Consider the following 26,086-nt stretch of genomic DNA (forward strand, 5'->3'; position numbering starts at 1 on the left):
GTAAAAATACACAGGAACATTGAAAGAAGGGAAACCGACCTAAAATTCCGGGATGACAAATCTGTCCCAGGGCTGCACCAAACGAATTGAACTGATGATGTTCCCTGACCACACATCTAACTCTCACACAAAACCCCTCTACCTCACCGCCACTGTCAGCTTTGATGCTCTCTGCTCTGCATCAGCAAGAACAAACTGCATCAAACAATATTTTGGGGACTTAAATGACACTCCTTGACCATAAAATGTGCTAGATTTGGAAGTGGTCAGAGACACCTGATATTAAAATGAGAGACTCACTCCAGGACACGCTAAAGGACAGACGGACAGACTCGGCCCTCCCCGCCGTACCTGGAACACCAGCACACCCATGTGTGAGACTGCCAGGTTGATTTTGGTGCCCTCACGGTCGGAGGCGAGGTGGAATCTGATGCCATACATCTCCAGTTTCCGGGCAATTTCAAGCACTTGAAAGTCAGATTCAGCTGGAGTTTGACCCCTGCAAAGAGGGAGAAAAATAAAGTTTTAGGAGCAATCTGATTCTATAATACTGCCAACACGGCTAATGCACTTAAGTCTGAACTCTGGCACTAAATGAGAATTTTCTGTCTCATTTATTTGGGCAGTTTCACTCCAAGTTAAGTATTACACTGAAAGTTCTGTAAGAGGAGTTCTGTATGACACAGATGATGACCAACCTCAAATGCATCCCAAGACAGATGCTAAAACAGATGTTAACTAGCTCAGAGCTTTTTCACTTTAGAAACTATGAAGTTGAACAAATCCAGATTCAATCCACTATGCTCTTTCTTCTGCTTGCTTGTGTACACATTAGCATTAACCAGATAAGAAGTGAGAGCTGGCAGAGCTGCATAGCCAGCACAACAGAAACAAAGCAAATATTGCAACAGAATGACCCATTTCAGGTCAGGTTTTGGGACTACAAAATTATTACTACCTGGTACAGCAGATTCCCCCAGTTTTCAGCTGGACAATTACCTCCATGCCAAGGAATCTAGAGGAGGATCTTTAAAATGAAACCTCATCTGCTGTGGAAATTACACTGAAAACAGGAGGAAGCTGTACACAAAAGGGAGCAACTGCTCTATGAGAGCACACGACGTCCAAAACAGCAACACAGAGACTGTTCAAGACTCTGGCACACACCCATCAAAGATTCAGCCCTCACTGACTGCTCCCCAAGCTAGCTGATGTCACAGATATTTTGTTCTCCTGCGTGAAAACAGTCCTTTTTTTCCCCCTCACCCCCCCAGTTTTTCTCCATGACAGGGGGTGTATTGTATTGTAGCCCATTTTTCAGCTCGTACAAGACTTTTTCCCATAAGTCAAACCACTCTCTATCAGTTCAGGGGTCCTGACAAGGGGTTTAGGATCCTCCATGAACATATGCTACCATGGAAATGAAGGAGTTCTTAGAATATAGAATCACCAAATCATTATGTCTGGAAAAGACCTCAAAGATGATCAAGTCCAACCGTTGCTACTGATGGTGCCCCAGTGACACCACAAAGCAAAAAAGTCCTTATCAGAAACACAAGCCTGTTGCCCAAGGAGGTCTCTGAACTACACATCCTGCAAGACAACACTACTGTCCAGTTTTAGGTATAAATACAGTCCAGGACAATCAGGTAAAGCAGGAGACCCTTCTCCTGTGCCAACCCCATGGAAACCCCACCTGCAGTGCTGTGTCAACTTCTGGGGCCCCCAACATCAGTAGAACGTGGAGCTGCTGGAGCAAGACCAGAGGAGGCCAAGGAGATGCTCCAAGGACTGGGCAGAAGACCCTCTGCTATGGAGACAGGTTGTGGGTGTCCAGAAGAGAAGGCTCTGGGGAGACCTCACTGCAGCCTTTCAGGACTTAAAGAGGGCTCATAGAAAAGAGGGAGGGGGACTTTTTGTATGGGCAGATAGTGACAGCACAAAGGGGAATGGTTTTAAACTAAAAGAGAAGAGATTTAGAGTAGACGTTAACAGAAATTCTTTACTCAGAGAGGCCCTGGCACAGGTTGCCCAGAGAAGCTGTGGCTGCCCCATCCCTGGAAGTGTTCAAGGTCAGGATGGACGGGGCTTGGAGTAACCTGGGCTAGTGGAAGGTGTCCCTGCCTATGGCAGGAGGTGGAACAAGATGATCTTTAAGGTCTCTTCCAGTCTAAATCAGGCTGTGATTCTATGAAACACCACCAGCACAGACCTGCAGAGGCACTCAGAGTGGTGAGGCTATTTCAGCCACAGCCACATAAATTAATTATCATTACTGACAATGATTAGAAATAATAAATACCAAATTACTTCCAGGCAAGTGCTGCATGAGCAAGTTCATGCTTGTGCAAGTTCACTAGGATAAATGTAATGATAGAAGGAAGACACAGGTGATAAAAATTTATTATTATTCTATTTACAACCAAGCAGTGCTGAAACCAGATTAGATTCCTACACACACAGACTAAGCCAAATTTTAAAACCTCTGTTTGCCAAGAAACGGCCTTCCTTCCATAAATCTTCCTTTCATTTCATTAAAACAGATGATAAACTACTTTTAGTGTTACCTATTTTTGTGTACTGTGGAGTGCCAACCAAAACATCAGTACTAAATAAATTCTCCTGCTTTTCCTAACTTGCCTTTCTAGTCATGCTCCTTAAAAATACCTTCTTCTATTTACCTAGAGTCATGTGATAGATTAAACAACAGTTTAGCTCCATACAGATTTTTTTAAAATAGAGAGAATATTGAAGTGAATGATTATCACATTTGAATTTATCTGAACCAGGGATGATGGCAATATATATTAACTCTATGTAGGAACTGTCTCTACAATTCAGAGTTCAATTATGAAACTTATTCAGCATGCTAGGGTTTTTAAAATGGAAGCTGTTAGAAAAAACAGTGCTTCTTTGATGCTCAGTAAAATGTTCCTTAGGGTGAAACACACACATACACAAAATGCCCAGAGAAAGCAAGCCTGAATGCACACACATCTGACAACAGGATTTCAGCAGTGTTCTGTTGCCTTATTCATTCACAAGGGGAAAAACAAGAATCTAAAACACTGCAACAGGAAATCCCACATTTATTTGCCAACTGCAGAAGGCAGGGATTCAGTGACATTCCTAAGTTTACAAGTTCAGTCCATAATCCACCCTTATCCAAACGTCAATATTTGTGACCACGTATGTATAAAGGGATTGCAAAGAACACACACAGAGGAACAAAAACCTGATTTCAAATGGAGAAAGAAACGCCAAACTACATAAGAGCCTTGTAGCTGCATTTCTACCAGTGTTACTGTTACATGTGCTAGTTATGTCCAAGAGCTTCAACCGGCAAAGCAGATTCCTCCTCCCCTCACTGAAATGAGTAAGTGCTTTTAATACCAGCTTTAAGTGTTGTTTCCAATTCTACCACAGATTCCTTAACTGTGTCATAAAAGCAGGAGTACCATGGTTCCTGTTTGTTAAACACATACAACACAAAAGAAGTGGATCATAAATCCTCCTTTTGGCTACAGCTTCCTCGGTTACACTCTGAGAGCACTGTGTGTAACTCCCACCCACACTAATTCCTGCTATAATTCTTTTGAACATAACGACATTAGGAATGAAAGTGGGCCTTTGTCTTTTAAAGAGGGTGCTGAGGTTGGCAAGGAGGGTTGGAAGGGAAGGGAGGCAAAAACAAAATGGCAACTAGAAAATCGGAGCTATATAGTACTAAAAATTCCTCGTGAACAGTCTGGTGTAACTGATGCAGAATCACTGACAGTTATTTCATGTACTGTTAGATATGATCCAAAGCACAGCACATCCCAGAAAAAAATAAAAAATAAGGCAGCAGCCAATTTTAAGAGTGTTCTCTTGCACACAACCTGCCTGTACCTACCAAAGAAGGCAGAACCTGGTGTGGGGAAGCTGGGAGCGAAGCCAGGCTGTGCCACAGACAGGTACAAAGAGAGCAGTTTCAGTAATTGCCCTCAGATGATGGCTGCAGGCTTAGCTGCACAGCCCAGCCCCAAAACAATCTGCTCTAATTTTGTTCAGCCATTAAGCAGATAAATCTACTTAATCTTCCCCAGGTCAATGGACAACAGACTATCTATTAACAGTATTTCCAGCAAAAACTGCTGTCAGTGCAATAGGTTTTAACATAAAGGTTCCTTACATCCACTTCTGTGTACAAATACTGGTTGTGTGTTACAATATTCCCGTGGTAATGGATTCAGAATAAATGCTGTCAAGTGTTAGATGATTTACAGGGCATTTAAACCCAGTAATCAATATAGAACTTTAAAGATGAAGTGTAAAGTTAGAATTTTTCTAATTTATACACACTTGAAAGAATTTAAATCATGGACAACTAGGCTAACAAGTTGTGAAAGGACAACAGTAAATGTAAATATAAATCTATCAAATCTTCTACTTCTTTCCTGACAAAGAAACCACAGCCATGTGAACACATGTTGAATCCTGGACTGCACTCACCTCACAGAAAGTATTCTATTACTCTCAGGAAGACAGCAAAAATTGTATTTTGAGTGTCTGAGTCAGGATTTAACTGCACCCCCATCAATACACCATCCACAAAATATAAACCCTTTCTTTTTTTTAATTAACTACAGAAATAAGTAAACTCAGCCTCTTGCTGAAGCAACTAAGTAATATGCTACACCAAAAATATAACTCATTCTGTTTACCATTACTACATTTGCAAAGTTAAGTATAGTCTACTTGTGGAAGTAAAAGAAAGTATTTGTAAAAGTGAAAGAAAAAAAATATTTAATAGAAAAGAAGCTTTCAATTGTCATCTTTCTGATTACAACATTCTCAATATACAGAATGGATTGGATACAGAGGTTCTGCTTTATTCAGGTTGATGATGCTTTACAACTTCTAATAGCTACAGTGAAGCAATTTAAAAAAAGAAGGGAATCTGAGGCAGAAAGAAGGTGCTGCAGCACTGGTCTGGAAATGAACCATCCTGCCAGAAATGGGTTTCTCTTCCTGGATGCTCAGTTAGTACAAGAAGTCTCTGTCAGAAGCAATCATCAGTGAAGAATCACAGCATGGTTTAGGTTGGAAGGGACCTTAAAGATCATCAGGTTCCAACCCCCCTGCCATGGGCAGGGACACCTTCCACTAGACCAGCCTGCTCCAAGCCCTGTCCAACCTGGCCTTGAAAATATCAGTCTGCTAAAAGTAAGGGGGGGAATAACAAGGTCAATTAAAGGAAATAACAAAATGAAAACAAATCACAAAAATAAAAATATGACACACCAGAATAATAGGAGAGGGAAATATTCATGTCTGTCCAACTGCACTTTGCACCACCAGAAAGGAGCCAAATGCCCCAGGTCCCTGCTCCTGCCTGTTCCTTGGAACAGAAGTGAGGAAAAATGTGTCTGCACTGAGAAAACATGGGACCTCCTCAACTGCTAAAGATAGGAAAGGGTGGTCAATACTCCTTGAGCAAGGGAAGAGAGATGTTGTACTAGTTTGGGCTGGGGTTGAGTTAATTTTCTTCACAGTAGCTGGTACAGGGTTGTGTTTTGGATTTGTGCTGAAAAGAGTGTGGATAACCCAGGGATGTTTTCCTTACTGCTGAGCAAAGCTCACACAGAGCCAAGGCCTTCTCTGCTCTACACACACTCCATTGGCAAGGGACTGGGGGAGCACAAGAAGTTGGAAGGGGCCACAGCCAGGACAGCTGACCCCAGCCAACCTCAGGGATATTCCACCCCATATGGCACCATGCTCAGCATGCAGAGCAGGGGAAGAAGTAAGAAGAGAAGGACATTCAGAGTGATGGTGTTTGTCTTCCCCCGTCATCACTATGTGTGATGGAAACCTCTTTCCTGAGGATGGCTGAACACCTGCCTGCCCATGGGAAGTCACAATGAATTCCTGGGTTTGCTCTGCGTGCTTGTGTGGCTTTTGCTTCATCTATTAAACTGCCTGTATCTCCATCCCTGAGTTTTCCCACCCTTCCAATTCTCTCCCCCACCCCACCCCACCGAGGGGGAACAAGCAGCTGTGGGGGCTGAGCTGGGGTTAAACCACAGAAGTCACAGCTATTTTTAGGATTGCAGCACTTGCAAAATGACATCTCTCTAACAAAATTTTTTCCAAAGGCGTGGGGGGATTCAAAATGTGCCTTCAGGGTTATTGCTAACCCCCAATGGCAACCTTTTCTAACTACATGCCTCAGCTGCTAATCTTAATGTGGTTTGCATGTGCACTTCTAAAACACTGCTTTAAAATAAGATTTACAATCATTTTAATAGTATGGCTGCATTAGACGTAATTCTTCCTAAACTAATGAACTTATGAAGCAAGGAATCTTTTCCTATTAACCTTCCTCTGACTCCCTCCAGAGAAACAATACAAAAATGCAAACTTCCCTTACTGTAACAAATGATTAGAAGTAACTTGTTCAAAAAAAAAAAGGTCAAACCTAGTTAACAAAACCACCAGTCCCTGACTCAGAAGACAGTCACAACCTTTCCATCAAGAGAAGTAAAACAAGAAAATTCCTCACAAGCAACTCAACAGAATCCAGGCATGTGACTAACGCAGGGTTGTTCTGTGCATTTTCTGAGGGTTCTTATCCCAGAACTAAAACCACCACATTTCATCTCAAATTTGACACCATCAGCTTATGCAATGATGTCATCAAAACCTTGCACCAGCCATTTGTAGTTTCAGACACCACCACACCTTGCAGCAGTGTCACAACGAGTTCCATGAAAAGAATGTTCCCCCTTTTAGTTTGCTTTGAAGTTAGTAATTCTTTCAGCACTTTTCTTTTGACAAGAGAAAAATAATGAAACTAATGGTTTCCCTCCTCCAGCTACCTTCTCCCAAGGTGAAGAACCCTAGCATACATTTTATTTCAGAATTACTTTAAATCATTTAAAAACAAAACCAAACTTTTAGTTTCTTTTTTAACCATTTCCACGTGCACCTTGAAGGTTCAAAGCAGGAAAAAGTAACAAACACCTGATTTCATGAAGAATTGACAAAGCTGAAATTCCATCCTTACCAATAATTTCAGCACAACTGAAAATCAGTGATCATAAACAGTTTCGAAGAGTTAATTATTGAAATTCTCAGGAACTAATTTTCCAATACTACAGGATGTGTCTTGGCCTTAAACACAGATGCTGCCCTGAAAAACCTCCTTGTTCTATGTGAAAAGAAAGTCAGTCAGCAACGATCCATGATTTTACCCTCATAAAGCAAAAGGAACATTTAAATTTCTAATATAGCATTCGGATTAAAACACACAACCAGGTACAATAAAGTGTGCATGAAGATATTCACAATTAACAAAAGCCCTTCAAATTGCTAAATTCTAATGTGCAAGGTCTCAAAAATTACAGAAGGATAAGTTCCTGCAGTTCTTGACTGTGTGTTGGAACCAGTTTTATGTGGCGAAGAGTTTCTTTGTCACCAATAATCTTCCATTATTTCAAAAATACCCCAGCTATAAAATAAGGTGTTGCATGAATTCGGATGAAAGTTATTTCTCCCCTACTTCCTCCAACCTTCTTCATCTTCCTTGTGCTTAATGAGTACAGAATGACTATGATGCAAGACAAAAGCAAGACCTATGCACACTCTCCTAACATCATCCTATCACACAACATGCTCAACCTCCCCCAAGCAAGCCTGCATGCTCCCCAGGGGTTACATCAGGGGTTACTTCAATCCTCACTTACACGTGCTTCTTGTGGAACTCCAGGATCTTTCCTTCAATTCTTTCCTGGTTTGGCAAATACTGGTTTGTTTTAAGGTGTTCTCGATCCTCCGATTCATCGAAATCCCCTATTTCAGCTATGACAGAAAATAAAACCATTTTAGAATAAGAAGAAAACAAAACAGTGTTACAGTAAGAAGAAACAACAGAAAAGGAATCATGACTGAAAATACTTGGTAAGGAATTACAGAGACTCCAAGAGCCTTTAAGTGCTTCAAATTTGTGCATCACGCTTTCTATCCAGATTCATTTTACCAAACTCGCACATTTATCCCAAGAAGACTTCCTGGGAATTAGAGCAGTATTTAAACATAATTTGGAAAATTTAGACTTGTAGAAGACCCGCAAGGTGGTGTGAACATTTCTTACTTACAGATACCTCATACCAACCAGCATGTTTCAATGTATTTTTTTCTAAACTTTTGTAAAATAGTAACGGGCAAGGCTACTTGGCAAGATGGCAAATTACATCTGGAGTTTTGGTCTCCCCTTCACGTATCCATGTCTTTCAGATACAACACAGTGGATTTAGGAAGAGATTTACAGAAGGAAAAAGCATGATTAGAAAGGAGGTTTCCAACCTCCTTCTCTCAAAGGTCACGTTTTTAGGTCTTTAGGTACAGACAGACCAAGTGTCAGCAGCAGCATAGAAGGTTTCCAAGTCAATTGCTTCCCATTTTCATTTTCACTCCCAGTGAGGAGGAAAGCTGTTGACAGCTCCACTGTGGAACTTGCTCTGGCACAGTTCTAGCTGCGTTTCAGCCCAGTTCCTATACACCTATCTTCCCCCAGGCACAGGGAAAGTGAGAAGCCAAGTGGAGGGAGCATAGAGGCAGATGAGAGCATCTGTCTGGAAGATGTGAAGTGCTGGTGACATGGCCTGCAGAGCCAGGGACAACAGACAACACGGAAGGGGTTTGGTTTCCTACATCCTCCACGAAGCCAAAGTTCTCTCATACGTAAGCACCAGCTGTTCCTCCCCACAGCCAGCCCGGATGACCATTCCAGGGTTGCAAATCAACATGTTTTACAGTGTGTACAGGAGGAAATACCATGAGGCAGAGATGGCTTTTAGCTACCAAAAGCTTCTGTGTGCTGTTTAACCTGGGACAGCACCAGCACCAATGTCAGCCCAGCTGGGATACTCACACTGCAGAAGGTGGGAGACCAGCAGAGCTGCCGTGTTGTCGCTGCAGGTCAGTCGCTCCTCTGCCAGGTCTCTCTTGATTTGCAATGCAAACAGGTACCTGAGGGAGAGGTACAAGGGCTGGAGTTACAAGGACCAGCCTTGACAGATGAAATGACGACAGAACAACTGAGCAAGGGGTTATAAAACCAGCAACTCCTAATTCTTCCTCTCTCCAAACCCAAGGTAACACAGCAGCCTGGCTACCGAGGACAGTCAAATCAAGCAAAATAGCCTATGACTTATCCAGTGCAATTTATCAACACAGGACTGAGCCAGTGCAATTTATCCAGCACAAAGGACTCGCAGCAGAAGGAAAACCACATTTTAAGCAGGGTTCGTTTGTGCAGTAACTGCAGCTGTCATTTTTAGCTGCAAAGTGTGGGCTTCGGAAGTTTAAATTCTAAGTAACTTATTAAAGTACGTACTGATTATTTTATATAGGCACCGTTTATAAATTTTACTATTTTCTATATACTCTGACTCCTTTGACACCATGTTGTTGGTAAGTGCTAATCTCTGCTGTTCTCTGCTTTGAAAAGTATTTTTTCTGACACCAGTCATCTGCCAACACATGTCTGCTGAAACTGTGACACTCACTCCAAGTGCTCCTTAACTCATCTTTCATCTCAGTTCTGTTAGGAGGCAGCTGCACTGCCCTCCTACTGTTACCTCCCTATTAATTCAGTAGGTAATGCAAATCTAATAGTTCTAAAAATACTTTACCTGGTATATTCCTCTTGCAACTGACCCGGGTCTGGAGGGAAAAACTTCACAGCTAAACGAAGCATTGTAGTCTTTGGTCCTAGAAGAAAAGTTGGTCATTTCACAAAAATACCCCAGGCATTCTTCATAAGCACATGCATATTCTGTTTGCCAACGAGCAGAGAAACACAACACACATGAAGTCTAGCCAGATTTCAACTCCCACCTAACCACAGCAGAGTCTGGGGTACAGATTGTCCACATCAACAGAGATACAGGAGCTAGTTTCCAAAAGAACTTGGATACCACTGCAGAGGTGAGTCTGCAGGCTCAGCACTGTAAAAAGAGCTCTGTTCAACATGAAATCTGTAACACCCCAAAGCAACTACTTGACTGCATACAACAGCATCACAGGTGACCCAGTGAAAGGGTCCCAGAAGGGGAGGAGAGAGGAGACACACCCCACAGGCTCCCAGTACCATCCACATGATCAGAACTGAACCCACAAGCCTGGCTGGACCCATCTGGCTCCCTGTGGAGATAAAGGGTGTTTGCAGCCTGCTTCTGGCATGCCTGGTAATACCCATTTCCTCCCATTTTCAACACTTCCTTGTCCATCTCAGCAACAGGCAGGAAACTAATTTAATGTTCAGAATTAAACAGCATCCTCAGTCACTGTTGGGAATGGTCCACAACACTCTGCGGGGCATTTTACAACAAAACACAACCACGACTGGTCCACATGAACCGCTCCAGCACCACGACAGCCTGTGAACCACAACCCTGCTGCACCACAGCCCTGCTGCACCACAACCCCTGCTGTACCACAACCCCTGCTGAACCACCACAACCCCTGCTGAACCACCACAACCCCTGCTGAACCACCACAACCCCTGCTGAACCACCACAACCCCTGCTGAACCACCACAACCCCTGCTGCACCACAACCCTGCTGCACCACAACCCCTGCTGCACCACCACAACCCCTGCTGAACCACCACAACCCCTGCTGCACCACAACCCTGCTGCACCACAACCCCTGCTGCACCACAACCCCTGCTGAACCACCACAACCCCTGCTGCACCACAATCCTGCTGCACCACAACCCTGCTGCACCACAACCCTGCTGCACCACAACCCCTGCTGCACCACAACCCCTGCTGCACCACAACCCTGCTGCACCACTACAACCCCTGCTGACCCACAACCCCTGCTGAACCACCACAACCCCTGCTGAACCACCACAACCCCTGCAGCCCCACAACCCCTGCAGCCCCACAACCCCTGCAGCCCCACAACCCCTGCAGCCCCACAACCCCTGCTGTACCACAACCCCTGCAGCCCCACAACCCCTGCTGAACCACAGTCCCTGCTGCACCACAACCCTGCTGCACCACAACCCTGCTGCACCACAACCCTGCTGCCCCACAACCCTGCTGCACCACAACCCTGCTGCACCCGGAGTTTTGAAGGAATTACTGCAGGGTGCCACAGTTGCTCTCCATGCCAGGACTGGGCACCACCGTTTTCTTTCCTGCCTTAAAACAGACGAGGCCGAGTGTTCTGCAGGCAGGTGGAGTACTGGCCAGCCTGTCCTTACAGGGGTCTGCAGAGCATCCACCTGACAGCTGCAGCCACCCTCTGGGCAAGAGCCAGGCCCAGCCACCCCAGGACTCCGTGTGCCACTGCTGTTTCAAAGCAAGCTTAGCCAAATTAAAAAAAAAATTTAAAAAAAAATCAAATTTGTTGGAGCATGCTGGGAAGCACAAGACAGCCTGCTTTGATTTATTTTAAGCATCAAGATCTCTTAAAGCTTGACAAAGTCCAATTTAACCCCATCAGCCCCAAAGCACACGGATTTCTTCTGTCTGGAATACCCAATTCCCATATGCCAAATGTTTCTCCACTCACTCTTGTTTGCTAATGAGGGAATTACAGACTTTGCTTTTTGACTGGGAGAACTGACTCACAGATTATCACAGCTGTCACAAGAGCAGCTCCTAGTCCTCCAGTCCCAGAATCACTAAAGCTTTGGTGAACAAAAAAAACTAAAATCCACATCCCAATTACAGTGTAATATCTAGAAATAAAAGAAGGCTGGAAATAACACCATATAATGACACAGAAAGCTCACATTTGGCAGAGACTAAGGATTTTATAGTTCTTGAGATGCAGCAAGTGAGGAAAATGAATAGTTTTAATGATTCCAGTAAAAAAACCAAAACTTCACATCAAATTTCTGAAAATACCCTGAGCCTCTGGAAGATCTTCACAAGGTCAAGAACAGTTCTGCATGTAAATGATGTCAATCAACTGGAAAGTATCAATGTGGAAGCAATTTTGGAAGTGTTTCGAGCATCACTTACATCAAATGACAATAAATATAAAAAATTAAAAACATAATACTGCATATTTGCCTCTAGCACAACCCTCCTCTTTTTGTTTAGTCAACCTTGCCTTTCCTATATCAATAAGTCCCATTCAAATCAGGAAAAGAAACACTTGACCAGTGTTTAAGTCCCATTCAAATCAGGAAAAGAAACACTTGACCAGTGTTAATCGAGATGCAGAATTTATTTTCAGAAGCCAAATCTGAGCAAAACCAAGAACAACAACAACAAAAGAGATGTGAGGAAAAATCACTTGGGCAGGGATGGTGAACACAACGCTCCATAAACTGGCAGCACCTCAGAGAAGTACCCAAATGCCAACCTGATATTGTGTGCCTGTTAGGGAGCTGAAAATTTGGATCCAAACTCCTTGCCTTCTGGAGTGGTTTGGTTGTAAAACTGACTGCATTCATTTGAAAATAATAAAAATAAAAATTCTTACCACACAACACAAAGCTAAATGTATCTCAGAACAGGTCATCAGCCAAGGTTAATTTAAAGTAAATCAAGAACTTTTGTGTTTAGAGAGGATGTCAAAGACTCAGAAGTGCATATCTGCAGCTACAAAGCAATCACCAGCAACATCAACCAACAGGTTTGAGCTGGAACACCTTAAAGCCAATGATAACATTCCCCTGCTGCTAGGCTAAAAGTTTAAAGGTTAACTTCAAAATCATTAAAGTCTAAAGAAACCCTCAAACAAACAAAAAGCCCAATATACAGAAAACAGGAAATTTCAATCAATTTAAAACTGATTTCAGAATGTGAATATCTGCCAGACAAGTGACTGGTATCTCTTGCAGATTAAAATTTTAGAAATTTTAAAATAAATCTTTCAGTTTCACTGGCAACATAATGTGGGTGGTAGACCACAAAGCAGCCAACACTTTTAGCAAGTCCCCATGATTTTAGATCATTTTACAACAATATTTGTCCCATCAGGGAACACCATCTACGATCTAAGGTCAGGATTCCCCAATTTATATGGTATAGAAAAGAACACAGAAGAAGTAACCAAGCAGCACTGCAGAGTTGTGGTCCACCAGGTCTTTTAACTAGAATATAATTCCTTCCAGCCAGGAATAAATAAAAAGTTGGCACTCCAATATATTTTTGGCAGGGAAAACAGAGAGTGAAAGTATTGTATACCCTTCGAAGGAAGCCTTTTATAGATGGTCTGGCTCTTCTGCTTAAAAAACAATGTTGGCAAAAGTCAAAATCCTGACTTTAAGGTTAAAAAATTAGCTAGAATTGGTGATTTCATATTTTCTGGCAAACAATTTCAGGTAGAAGACGAACTAAAAACTACTTCCCAGTACTAATTTTTAACATATTTCAATCAAAATTTGGAAAGGAATAGGATTCCACCACACCCTCCTGATCTTGTTCTTCCACAAAGCCTCTGCACTCAGAACCAGAAAACAAGCAAACAGTTTAACTTTCCTCTAAAGGGAAAAAAAAAAAAAGCTGGATCTAATCTTTCAACATCTGAAGAACCAACCTGCATGCTGCATTCTCCAATTATTTTTCACCTTTACATTACCTCTGACATTACTTTTTAGAGTGGTATAAAGACAAGACAGCCTTGCTATTGCAGCATCCTCCTGGCCAGGGAGCAAAACTGCATTTTACAGCCAAAGCAGAAGCTCTGAAGCCACCATCCAGGTGGGAGATCCCTACCTCTACTCCACCAGCAAAGCTGCTCCTGAGCACATGGAAAGAGCTCACATGGGAATCAGCCAAGATATTCCTTTTTCTTCCCACGGTATGACAACACAACTTCCAAAAGCTTACAAACAGCAAGTGTTGTATTTCACTTCAACATAACACCAGCTGACCCAATCTGTCTAGATATTTATCACAGAAAGAATCCTACCTGCAGTAAGTTTCCATTCCACCCACAACACACTACCTATTAAAAACATCAGGTTGGCATGTCCCAACAGGAACCACTATCACCACTACCATGTGTAATTTGCAGGGAAGCATAACCAGTAAATCAAGTAGTAATTGTGAAAGCAACCCACATAAAGCAGATGCAAATTAAGGAAAACTTCCTTTTTTAAAACTACTTACTCCGTACTTGCTTAATAACAGGTTTCATAGGTTCCAGCCAAATCTGAAATTGCAGAGAAAAAAAAATTACAAACTGACATTCTTATTTGAATATAATATGAGAACATCAAAAGTAAATTTAAATTAAGCAGTAATTTATGAGTAGCATTTCTTCTGCAATGCAGTAATTCCTTTGCTTTACAAAAAGTGTGCTTATCTATTTGAATTGACATTTCTCATGCATCAGTAGAAAAATCACTGATCTGTGCTTAAAGCTCCTCTGGACAGAAAAAGAGCCAAGTCAGCAAAAGCACAGCCCCACTGCCAAGAAGGCAAGAGTCATGCCAAAACCCACGGCCAGACAGGAGCCAGGCTGCAGAATTACAGAAAGTCTGGAGAACAAGAAAAGGTCCGACTTTTTTTTTCCTTTCCATGCTTTTTCTGGCACTCCTATCTAACTACTTAAGGGTTTTTACTAGTTATTAATTTCCCACCATTTTTTCCTCTTTTGACAAGCATATTTTAAAAGAAAGACTATTGCTGTTCCCGTAAAAGGAGCGTCCATAAAAGTAATGCAAAATATTCTAGATGCTCCACCTTTTATTTTCCCCACCCCTCCAAAGAGAAAACTGTTACAGGACAATTATGTTTGGTCCTTACTAGTTACTGCTCTGTCTGAGAGACAGATGAGGATTTCAAGAACCTTATTAGCTGCAGTAACAGTTTGGAAACCGTGCAGAAGAACTGGAAACTAAACAAGTTTTACTGTATTTCCTCAGCTCAAGAGCAGTGTGGATTAGTGCCATTAGCATTCCCTATGTTCTCAGTCAGATTTTCTGCACGTCCTAAAACTAGAAAAAGTAATAGGGAAAAAAAAGAAGGAAAAGAGGGTTTGGGGGACATTTTCTAGTTTAGAAGGACATCGTCCTCTTTGCAAGGTACAGGATAAGTGACTAGGAGGCTTAAAGGTGTCAGCACTGATCTAGATCAATGACTTAAAAAGCTTGCAGGCCTGTATGCCTGCTGAGGTTTGTGTTGGAAAGAGGTTTGTAATGGCTCTTCAAGGACATTAACTGAAGACTGAATTAACTGAGGATGAATATGAATGCTACCAAAATTACACACTGTGATATGATTTTATAGGTGCTCCACAGAGGACACTTTGAGCTGATGTTTCCCCTTTCAGAGGAAAGCAGGATTTTATTTCTGTCCCTGAAAGTGGGAATATCAGCAGCTATTTAACAGCTTTATACATTTCCTGAGATTTAAGAAGCAGCAGAATCTGATTCCTCCCCTCTGCTTTAGTAGTTGTCGTCATCTGGTGAGCGAAGCAGACATACAAGAATCCAAGAGATGATCCTACAGGACACTCCAGCAGACTTGGAAATATTTGACACTCAAGGAACTGCATTCACCCAAGCTTTTTATTACACCTGATTTGTCGGGATACGCACCCAATATGACTGGATGTTCTGGAACTCAATTCCAAAGTAGTCTGATTCAATCAGATTCAGATGCTTGTAAACTTCTGTCAGTAATGTCTGGCCGTAACATTTTGACTAAGGAAGTAATAAAAAAGTTACAGTGAGATTAATATGTATAAGTTTAAAGTAAATCAAAAAACAAATTATGACATCTTTAGAAACTGTAGAAAAATATCACGAAGGTTTTTCACATTATTCTTGTCACTGTAAGACACAAACACAGGCACAGCTCCACATAAAAAACCTTCACAGAACAGGAGGAACTGAAGCTGGAAGGGGCCACCGGAGGTCACCTACGTCCAGCCTCCTCCTCACAGCAGGGTCAGCCACGAGACCCGAGCAGACCAGCTGCAGGCTATTTGCAGCTCCTTCAGTAAACCCACACGTTTGTTTGTGTAGCTGGATGGTGTGGTCTGCCCCAGCAGCACACCGAGCAGGGACTGCCAAATCCCTGCTCCATGCAGACCCCTCACTCCTTCCAACACCAGGGATCCCAGTGCAGGCCAGTGGGAACCCCAACAACCCTCCTGTTACACCACACTTGCTGTGGAGTCCTTTTGATGAATCCCTCCCTCAAGAAACCCACTCACCAACCCTTTTTGACAGTCAAGTTAGAGGCAAACCCACAAACCAAACATTGTCAGAAAGCAACATAGGAGAAAACAGGAAACTTCCACAGCACATCAAAACCAGCTCCCCTTGGGGCTGCTTGTTCAGTCATCCCAGTTTGCTCTCAGCACGACTGCAGCAGCCACCACAAGAAAAACAGCATTTATGAACCCACACATCAATCCATCTGGATCACTCAGAAGAGAATCCAAAGGGCTATCACACCTCTAGGTGCCCATTCCAGCAACACGCAAAACCTAGCAGGGTGCAGAGGGAGGTTGCACGGCCACAAAGCTCCACCTTGGACCATGGAAGTGACCCTATAACTGTAGTGACAGGGTCTGGCATCGTTCTGGTCAGCTGGGTTATCTGACAGAACACACTGGCAGCACTGATGCCACAGAGGTTTGTTCCCATGGAAGAGTCAGAGTGATGGAAGACAACTTTCCCATCAAAGCAGGCACAGAGTTCTGCAATCGACTCTTTAAACTCAGAACAGTGTCTCTTTTGAAAAGTATTAGACATTATAATAAGTTATCACAGAATCACAGAATGGTTTGGGTTGGAAGGGACCTTAAAGTTCATCCAGTTCCAGGGACACCTTCTACTATTCCAGGTTGCTCCAAGCCCTGTCCAACCTGGCCTGGAACACTTCCAGGGATGAGGCAGCAGCAGCTTCTCTGGGCAACCTGTGTAAGGGCCTCCCCACCCTCATAGGGAAGAATTTCTTTCTGACATTTAATCTAAATCTACCCTTATTCATTTTAAAGTCAAATTAGTGTTAGAATTAGAATAATTTAATAAAATGTAAATGAAAATATCTGAGAGAAGGAATGGGCCCCTTTAGGTTTAAAAGGTAAAAAATATTGTGAAAGCTGGGGCAATTATTTCACATTAGTGGGGTGCACAAAAAATTCTAAAGCAACTGCTTCTTACAGGAAAAAGATTAACTGTCATTTTTAGAACTATGCAATTTAGCTAAATGCCTCTGTAACACTTCAAAAAAAATCCCCAAAACTTCAGTGAGAAAAAGTCTGACAGCTGTGCAGTGCTGCAAATCTGGCATAGTTTTGGTATTTGAACTGGTGTGAGTGGAGCTGATGGCATCCAACGCTGTAACCTCAGAGAAAAGCACAGAAACAGGACAGAGAACAACACAAGATGGGCTCATCCCTCTCATTCATGCTTTTACCACTCACGTTACCTATAAGGGCAACCACAGGTGGGAAGCTTTGGTCAGGTGAATTCATCTGGCACAAACATGAGTCATTCAAAAAGTTTCTTGATACCACACTGGCTCAGGCCACTGATGCTGAAACCCCCAAATAAAACTGCAAGTCGGGAGAAGTGATGCAGTTCTAGGTGAGTGCAGAGGGGACAGAGATGCCTGGCTGAGTGATGACACAGTACATGAGCAGGAACGCTCTCCTCTTCTTCTGAACAAGTCTAAAATTGTATTTTCTTTATAAGAGCACAATTAAATTTTTTTTAGCCAAAAACTGCACTTACAGAAGACTCTGAGGGTAAGGGTTTTGCTATTTAAATGGTCACAATGAAATAAAGAATGATACAAGTAATGGCAAGCCACATCTCCAGTAAATTACATTATTGCTCTGCTGTCTCCAGACACACATCCCAGGCAGGTTACAGACTCTGCCAGAGGGGGCACATGCCTGGAGAAATGCATTTTGAAAGTTAAATTTTTAACTTCCAAATGAAATACATTTCTTGCTACGCACTTGTGAATAAAGCTTCAAACAGTAACAGAAGGAAATATCTTTAAATATAGTGGGACTCTGTTTTTTAAGGTACTGATAAACACATGTGTATTTCTCCTGCTCCCAGGCCCCACGGATCCAAGAAGGGAATACTTTTCAGACAGCAATATTTGTGGGGATGCAGCAATGCCCTGACCAATGTCATATTCTTCCATGTGCAGAAGATGGGATATGCCACTTGCCTTTTCATGGACAGATCTACTGACCTCTAGAAGCCCCTGACCAGGAGATGTCCTGTGACCCAAATCTCATTTGTGAAACAAGCAGCAATTCTGTTTCCAACCACCTTCTGTTAGAACTGATACACTTGGCTTACCTTGTGAAAGATGCCTGCTAACAATCAGACAGGTTTTACAGCCAAACTGTGCTGATTAAGTAATCTGTGTCCTGTCCACGGCTAGTTACATACAGGAATTGAAATTATCCCAACCAACAGTAATGCACAGGTTTCTCCCATTTAAACTGAGTTACATCTCTGTGGCTCCACCAAGCTCCATGCTGAAGACAGTCCAGCTGCCTTCATCTCTCCAAAAACAAGGGCCTATATGGCACACAGCCCTGGTACCTCCCCTTCCACTGTCAAGTCCATGCTCCTTCAAGAGAAACTAAAGATGAAGAAATTAAGATGGTTAAGTCTGGGAGAACTTGGCAACTGATCAAATTATAAAAGCATAAAATAATTTTGCCTGGCTTGGGCTAACAACTAAAATTTTGGGTGTCAAGAAGAAACCCAGTCTAAGCTGAGTAGCTTAGTAGTCCTTCAGAAGATAAATGCCACATTTTGAAAGAACAGTAATCATTTTATTTTAAAATGAGTTTCAAAAGCTTGAGATGGAACATGATTTTTTATTATTATGTTTCCAATGCTGTGGGAAAACTCTTCTTAAAGCTATTTAGTTCCTCAAATTGTTTATTATGTTTACAACCATCCTTTCCAAAAAGCTGGACATTTTGAAGAGGACAAAAATGGAAGTGACATAGTGGGCAGCTCCATGTCATTGTTTAATTTGCATAAAAGCAGCAAAAAGCAAAGTAAAATATTTTAAGTAATTCCCTAATTACTGTAATTCTGGCATCAGGGCAAGCAGCTGCATGAATGCATTTCAGAAAGGTCCTGCTTTCAATACAAATTCACAACACAGCATACTTTTCATTCCAAACTTCTCAATTACTCATTATTTTCTGCCAAGACAACGACTACTGATATCAGTGAATTATTTCACATAAAAAGAAAGAAAAAAAACAGGGTAAAAAAAATTAAATAGGCAACTAACAACAGTTTTCCAGTGACCCAGCTATAACCATACTGCAGATAATTTTAACAAGTCATCATTAGAAGACTGTTAAGCACAATAGATTTATTTCAAATTGATTTGTATATTCAGATCAAGTTTGAAAAGCTCCCTCAGAGCTGTGCAAGTGCAAGCAGGGTACCCAGACTGGTGGTGATGCCACAGAGAGCCCTGCATAGCAAGAGAAGCACCTTCAGACACTGCTCAGTGCTAAAACAGCGTAAGACAGGGAACAGAAATCCATAAGAACAAGCATTTTCAGCTGAAGTTTCTTGCCTGAAGGAGGTATCTTTATCAGAAAAATAAACATATTCAATGTGAGCAATCTTTAGGACAGGGGAGTAAAATATAAATAATATAAAAAGTTGTAAAACCAGTTATTTTTGTTTTATAGAATCATAGAATCACAGGATGGTTTGAGTTGGAAGCAACTTTAAGGATCATCTCATTCCATGAGTAGGGACACCTTCCATTATCCCAGGTTGCTCCAAGGCCTGGAGCCAGATCTCAGTCCAACCTGGCCTTGGACACTTCCAGGGATGGGGCAGCTACAGCTGCTCTGGGAAACCTATGCCAGGGCCTCACTCACTCAACATCCCACCTAACCCTGCCCTCTGTCAGTGTGAAGCAATTCCCCCTTATCCTGTCCCTCCAGGCCTTTGCCCAAGGTCCCTTTCCAGCTCTCTTGGAGCTCCTTCAGGCTCTGGAAGGGGCCCCAAGGTCTTCCCAGAGCCTTCTCTTCTCCAGACTGAACACCCCCAGCTCTCTCAGCCTTTCTCCAGAGCAGAGGGGCTCCAGCCCTTGAAGCATCTCCCATGGCCTCTTCTGGACTCACTGCAGCAGCTCCACATGTCTTATGCCATGACCCCAGAGCTGGATGCAGCACCACAGGTGAGGTCTCACCAGAGCAGAGCAGAGGGGGACAGTCAACCCAAGTGTTATTTGCTGTTTTCTCAAACAACACTACCTGCATGGCAGATCTTCCCTCTGCCATAACATTTGAGCTCAGGGAGGAAAACAAACTGGGAACACACAGCCTATGATTTTCAGTAGACCATAGGTCAGTATTATCAAAATCTATTCTTCTCTAACTCCCAAACTTGTCTTCCAGAACATCTTAACTTTCTGCTTCCACATATTTTAATCTGAAAACAAAAAAACCCCTGGTACTTTCATAACAAGTAGTATTCTCATCTTCCAAAGTGGACAAACTGCCCTTGCTCAAACTTTCCAATAAAGAAATCCACTTTTGGCAGCAGTTAAGCTGGAAGGGAAAAAGAAAAAAAAATCAGTGCAAAAGTCAAGAGTTTGGAAAAAAACAAGAGTTGTAAAGTAGAGGTATAGAATGGAAACACTTGTGCAGCCAGAGCCAGGGGAGCCACCGGTCCCCAGTGTCAGCAAACACCTTGGATTTTGTGTTACAGAAATCTGCAACTGTCAGGAAACCAAATCCTCCAATAAATAGTGGATCTGCATGAGAGGGAGAAGTTTAGATTTGACGTCATCACTGACAAGCAGCCAACAGAGCCAACAAGGAGCCAACACAGAGTGCCCTGAGAACAGCCAGAGCAAATTGAACTGAGTTAAATAAAGGTCCCTTCACCAGTCACGGATTTTTATTGCTTTTTTTACTTTGGGGGACTTCAGTGGTCTTCCTAAGGAAAATGTGATTTCTCATCTTTGGCAAATTAAAAAAAAAAAAAAAGGCAACTAAACATAGACTTGTTATTTCCTTTCTTAATCAGAAATATGCAAACATTTCAGTGAGTTTATAGCCCTGTTTATCTCCAACCCTCCTGTAATCTGTTAGATCTGTGTCCAAATGCAGTGTGAGACAGAAAAAACACCCTCAAAACTCCCTGTTAATAACTATCATTAATGCCACACATAAACAAAAACTGCATTTCTGAATACAGGGTGGATGTTCAAATGTTTATTAGAAAGAAGGAAATAATCTCAGATGGCAAGGAACACCATTCATTAACTTTGTGTTTTTGTGGCTAAAACAAGAAGACCTTACTGATCCATATCTAGTATATAATCTGCAGACTAGAAAAGTAAGAAATAACTGCCTTCCTTTTCAGTACTTTATTACTTTCTTCAATTTTGATTGGATCTAGTGACTCCAATGAAAGCATTCCCTGCCTCCCCAAAAAAATGGGTACCTGGTGACAACTGTGTCAAACTCTGGTTTCATGTGCTTAGCCAAATTGTTTAAGTACTGTTTCATTTTAATCATCTGAACATTTAACAATGGCTTCAATTCTTTCAATTTTTTTTTAACTCTTTGTTAAGAAGAAAGGTATTTTAAATACATCTTTTTATTCACTTTCCTATATTGACAGGTCTCAACTACAGGTTACTTTATCAAGACCACCCCTGGAGTAGCCTGCAGAGCATTTAACAGCTTACAGAACATGGGATGGATGCCCTGCCAGTGACATCAGGGGATGTGACTCTGTTCCAAGGGCCTCATGCCCTGCAGTCCCCACCTGCCACTGACTGAGGTTGCCAATCCTGAATTCTACCAGAACTGGGTCAAGGAGCCGACCCAGCACACATAATAAGGTTTGTGAAACCTCATCCAACTTTATACCCTAGTCACTGGCATGAATTTATTTTTTTAAAACCTTTCCCCTGCCCCCCAGAGAGCACGGTTCAGCTGCCAGGTCTCCCACTTGCAGCAGCAGTCTTCCAGCACTCAGCTCCCTAGAGGTAACCAAATCCTTAGTCAGCCCTGGTTTCCCATGTCCCTGTGCTGGCAGGGTGGCTCTGGACACTGGGAATCACTTCTGTCAGAGCAACACCAACATCCACACCCGCCCAAGCCAGGGCCTCACAGCTTAGCTTGTACCATGGTCACAGACTCAACTCTGGGCATGCTCCCCCACTCTGGAAATCATTGCATAGCTTCTTCATCACAAAATGGGACAGTGTGCACTTTCACCTTGAAAATTTGATTCTTTTTTAAAATACTGTATTACAGTATTTCTACACAGCATTGAAAATATGGAAGCTGCAAACCCAAATATAAATTTCTTAGCTATTTTAAGTTCCATTATTACACTCAATATTGGGCATAATTTTTTGTTTTAGAAATAAATAATTCTATGACTCCCTCCCCATGATTTTTTTTTTTTGTCCTAAGATTTCAGTGGTTATTTTTGATGTGGGTTTGCCAGGGGTTTCTCAAGCAGAATCCACAGCCAGACAAATTATTCTAGAAATGGAAGCCTCTGGCTCATTTAATTAAGGCTAGCTTTAAAACTGTAATCATTTAAAGGTTCAAGCAGTGTTAAAGCACTTCAGTGCCAAATGAACCAGCTCTACCCAACAAACATGCTTTTCCAGCGTGGCTAGACTTGCTGGATGCCTGAAAGTAGGAAAACAACAATTGGTTGACATGGGAAAAGATCCCCAAGAGGGAGGGAATTACGTGAACAGATTGGGAAATGTGTACTTAGGTAGATAGCATATAGAGACAAAAAAAAATGGTCTCAAGTTTTAAAAGTGGTGCCTGCAGTACTTGGAATAAAACACACTGTGCTCAGAGAAAAACCACATGGCACCTCAGTTAAGCACTCAGTTCAACACACAGTTCCCAAGCACTAGGTACAAACAGCACATGAAGAGCCACATAAAAAATACTGGCCATCAAGCAGAAATTCTTAGTTGCTTTCACTGCCTGGAGAGAGAAATACAGACATGAATCCCCAATACCTCTGCTTCATGCCTGGCTGTGGACTACTTGGGGAAGAGCAAAGTCACACAAATGAAAACCCTGGACCACGTTCTCGGGCAGAGTTTCACAGGACAGTACTGCCTGATGATTTGGTACCAGACTTGCTGCTTGCTAATAATTAAACATTCAAGCCATAGCAGCAATAATATCACAGAGAAGAGCTGCTTTGGGGGGGCTGATCCCAAAATCAGGTTAATAACAGAAAGTCTAAGCGCCTACTTTTGTTCACACGAGCTGTAAACCAGCACAACAAAGTGAAGGAACTAGTCAGTAGGAGACTGATCTCAATTTTTCCCCCTTGAACTTTGCCCTACACACTTGTGCAAACCCCTGCACCTTTCTATACCTGCTCCCTCAGACGGGCCTGGCCACTCCATGCACTTAGACTGTAGGTGCTCTGGGAACTTGCACAGTATCATTTCATATGTATATATATGTATATAAATAAAACTATATTTTAAGTCACTTTAAACACAGACAATACTTTGTTTTCCATTATTCATGTAAAAAACTTACTAAAATTGCAAGTCTTTCTCCATTAATTTTGCTTTTGCCTCAAAACCATCATCCATCTCCACACTGACTAGATTTCATCCGGACTTTCACAGAATTCCAGAATGGTTTGGGTTGGAAGGGCCCTAAAAGACCATCCAGTTCCAACACACTGCTGGGGGCAGGGACACCTTCCACTAGCCCAGGTTGCTCCAAGCCCTGTCCAACCTGGCCTGGAACACTTCCAGGGATGGAGCAGCCACAGCTTCTCTGGGCAGCCTGTGCCTCACCACCCTCACAGGGAAGAATTTCTTCCTAATATCCCACTTAACCCTGCCCTCTGAAGCCATTCTTCCTTGTCCCATCAATGCAGGCTTTCTTCCAAAGTCCCTCTCCAGCTCTCTTATAGAGTCTCTTCAGGTACTCAAAGATCACAAGAAGGTCACCCTGGAGCCTTCTCTTCTCCAGGTTGCACAGCCACAGCTCTCTCAGCCTTCCCTCAGAGGAGAGCTGTTACAGTACCCGGATTCTGTACTATCCCTGTGAGGGGTTGGGTTACTCCAGGCTGACACACCACTCTGAGGAAGTTTCCCAAAGGAAATAGTTTAACACATCAAGAAATTAAGACAGTCACAAAAGACTCTTTACACAAACTAGGTATTTTTACAGATAAGGCCAAAATTCTCTTCTGTTTTATGCAAATCCAAAGTTGTATCACCTGTCCTAACATCAATCCCCACTGTACTTTAAGCAGAGGTTCGATAACACGGTGATGGGTTAATAAATACCTACATGCCAGATCAGACAAGCCCAAGCTTTGCTAACTTCCCTCTCACCAGCAGGAGTCTTTCCTACACCCCTGGCTTCAGGCTACCTGCCAGAGAAGAGCACTGAGGGCACAGCGATGCTCATCCTTCATGATTTCAGTTGAAGACATGTCAGACAGCTCTAACAGAGTCTCTACAAAGCCTTTCACCCTCCCCTTTTCTTTTCTAATTCTTGTTTTTATTAATGAACGACTGCTCTGTCAGACAGAGGGGTCCTTCAACATCACAGCCTTGAAAAGTAAATCTCTCACATTAGGCATGTGCCGCCATGGCAGAGTTTTTTAAATGTGCAGCATCTCCCTTTTGCCAAAGTAGGCAACACTGCCCTTGCCAGACGTGACTTTGGTTGCAAGGAGAAAGGGCTGACACACAGAGGTGCTTCTGCAACCCTGTTTTGCTAAATGCACATCCCCAAGGCTGTGCTGCTCTGAACACGGCGGTACCACGAGCCACCATCCCTGCTCAACCCCAACTCCCTGTTTGTTCTGCAGGCACAAACCTCAGGCTTCTCTGACCTGCTGCACAGCACACTGCACTTCTGTAGCTGTCTTAGGTGCCTGCAGGTTGTTTCTTTGTTTGGTTTCGGGGGTTTTTTCCTCTTTGAGGCTCCATATATTCTACATGTTTACCTATCTGTGGAAACAAATCTGAATGTCACCCACAGCCAAAAAAGGGTTCCAGTGGACCACCTTTTTTTTTTAATACAGCATTTCCTACAGTTGTTCTGACTAAATGGCATAGGACTGTGATAACACCTGACCATCTTCTGAAATGGGTTCTGTGTTTTAAGTTACAACATGTGCACATAAACAACTTTTTGTAGAGGAATATTCAGATTGTTTCTCCTTTGCTGCAGTATAATTCAATTTTCTTTATACATAATGGGACACTTAGTGTCAAGAGAACTGTAAAATAATAAAATGGGTTTATTACACAATTTAAGTTCACATATTCCCTAAAAGAAAAAAAAAAACAACCACAAATTAACAAAACACACCCCCCAAATGTCTGTCAACAAAATGGCTGCGGTTTCACCTTTCCCCACCCAATACCACATTCCTACATAGCATCAAAAAAGTCAAGCCCCCCTCCCCCAAAATAACAGGTCTAAAAAATATACAGTCGAATCAAAAAGTACACAAATTGCAAAGTTGCAGTTACCTTCTTTTTAAACCCTGTAATAACTCCAAATTTAAAATAGTGAATTACTAACTTTCTCTTCTGAGGTCAGACAAAAATAAGTCCTAAGGCAGCTTATTTGCCATATTTAGGAGCGTCAAACCAAAGCAATGACAAACATCTGGCTATGATTCTTTCTGGAATTTTGACTATTTCTTCCTGGCCAGGGAAGAAAAACACTGAGCTGACCAACAGCACCTCAGTTCCTCCAGCACAGCACTTAATAGGATTCAACAGCAGCCCGTCCCTCCGCTCCCCCACATATTTAAGCTGTTAATACTTTTGCAGCACAGAGGGGAAGAGCTTCGTGGAAGGAAGGTCTCAGCAGTGGAAGGAAGGTCTCAGCAGTGGAAGGAAGGTCTCAGCAGTGGAAGGAAGGTCTCAGCAGTGGAAGGAAGGTCTCAGCAGGCGCAGGGAGAGCGAGGCAGAGGCGGGAGGGCAGCGAGTGCCAGAGCGCGGTTACACCCCAGAGCCACCGGCGGCTGCCCATTCCGCTGGGGCTCACCACGGCACACAGGCAGTGCTCCTCAGTGCCCACAGTGCCATCTCAGTTTGTCACATACATGTTTCTTACTCAA

At 42.6% G+C, this 26,086-nt stretch overlaps 1 protein-coding gene across 14 annotated transcripts in view; it reads right to left on the bottom strand.

Annotated features, from left to right (window-relative positions):
* FARP2 (FERM, ARH/RhoGEF and pleckstrin domain protein 2) overlaps positions 1–26,086 on the bottom strand; it is an 81,320-nt gene that overhangs the window by 36,495 nt on the left and 18,739 nt on the right. For 11 of the 14 annotated variants that reach the window (XM_051782392.1, XM_051782394.1, XM_051782395.1 and 8 more), the window contains exons 3-8: positions 15,560–15,664; positions 14,127–14,169; positions 9,681–9,759; positions 8,918–9,015; positions 7,731–7,845; positions 352–499 (exon numbers count right to left, since the gene is read on the bottom strand). In XM_051782392.1, the coding sequence (XP_051638352.1) occupies positions 352–499; positions 7,731–7,845; positions 8,918–9,015; positions 9,681–9,759; positions 14,127–14,169; positions 15,560–15,664 (588 nt within the window). Of the gene's footprint in view, positions 1–351; positions 500–7,730; positions 7,846–8,917; positions 9,016–9,680; positions 9,760–9,885; positions 10,138–11,118; positions 11,329–14,126; positions 14,170–15,559; positions 15,665–26,086 lie in introns of those variants that run through there. The other 3 variants (XM_051782402.1, XM_051782401.1, XM_051782403.1) reach the window with 3 other exon arrangements.

This window comes from Manacus candei, unplaced genomic scaffold (genome assembly GCF_025592945.1).
Source record: "Manacus candei isolate 608988 ecotype Guabito, Panama unplaced genomic scaffold, ASM2559294v1 h1tg000015l, whole genome shotgun sequence".
Classification (NCBI taxonomy): Eukaryota; Metazoa; Chordata; class Aves; order Passeriformes; family Pipridae; genus Manacus; species Manacus candei.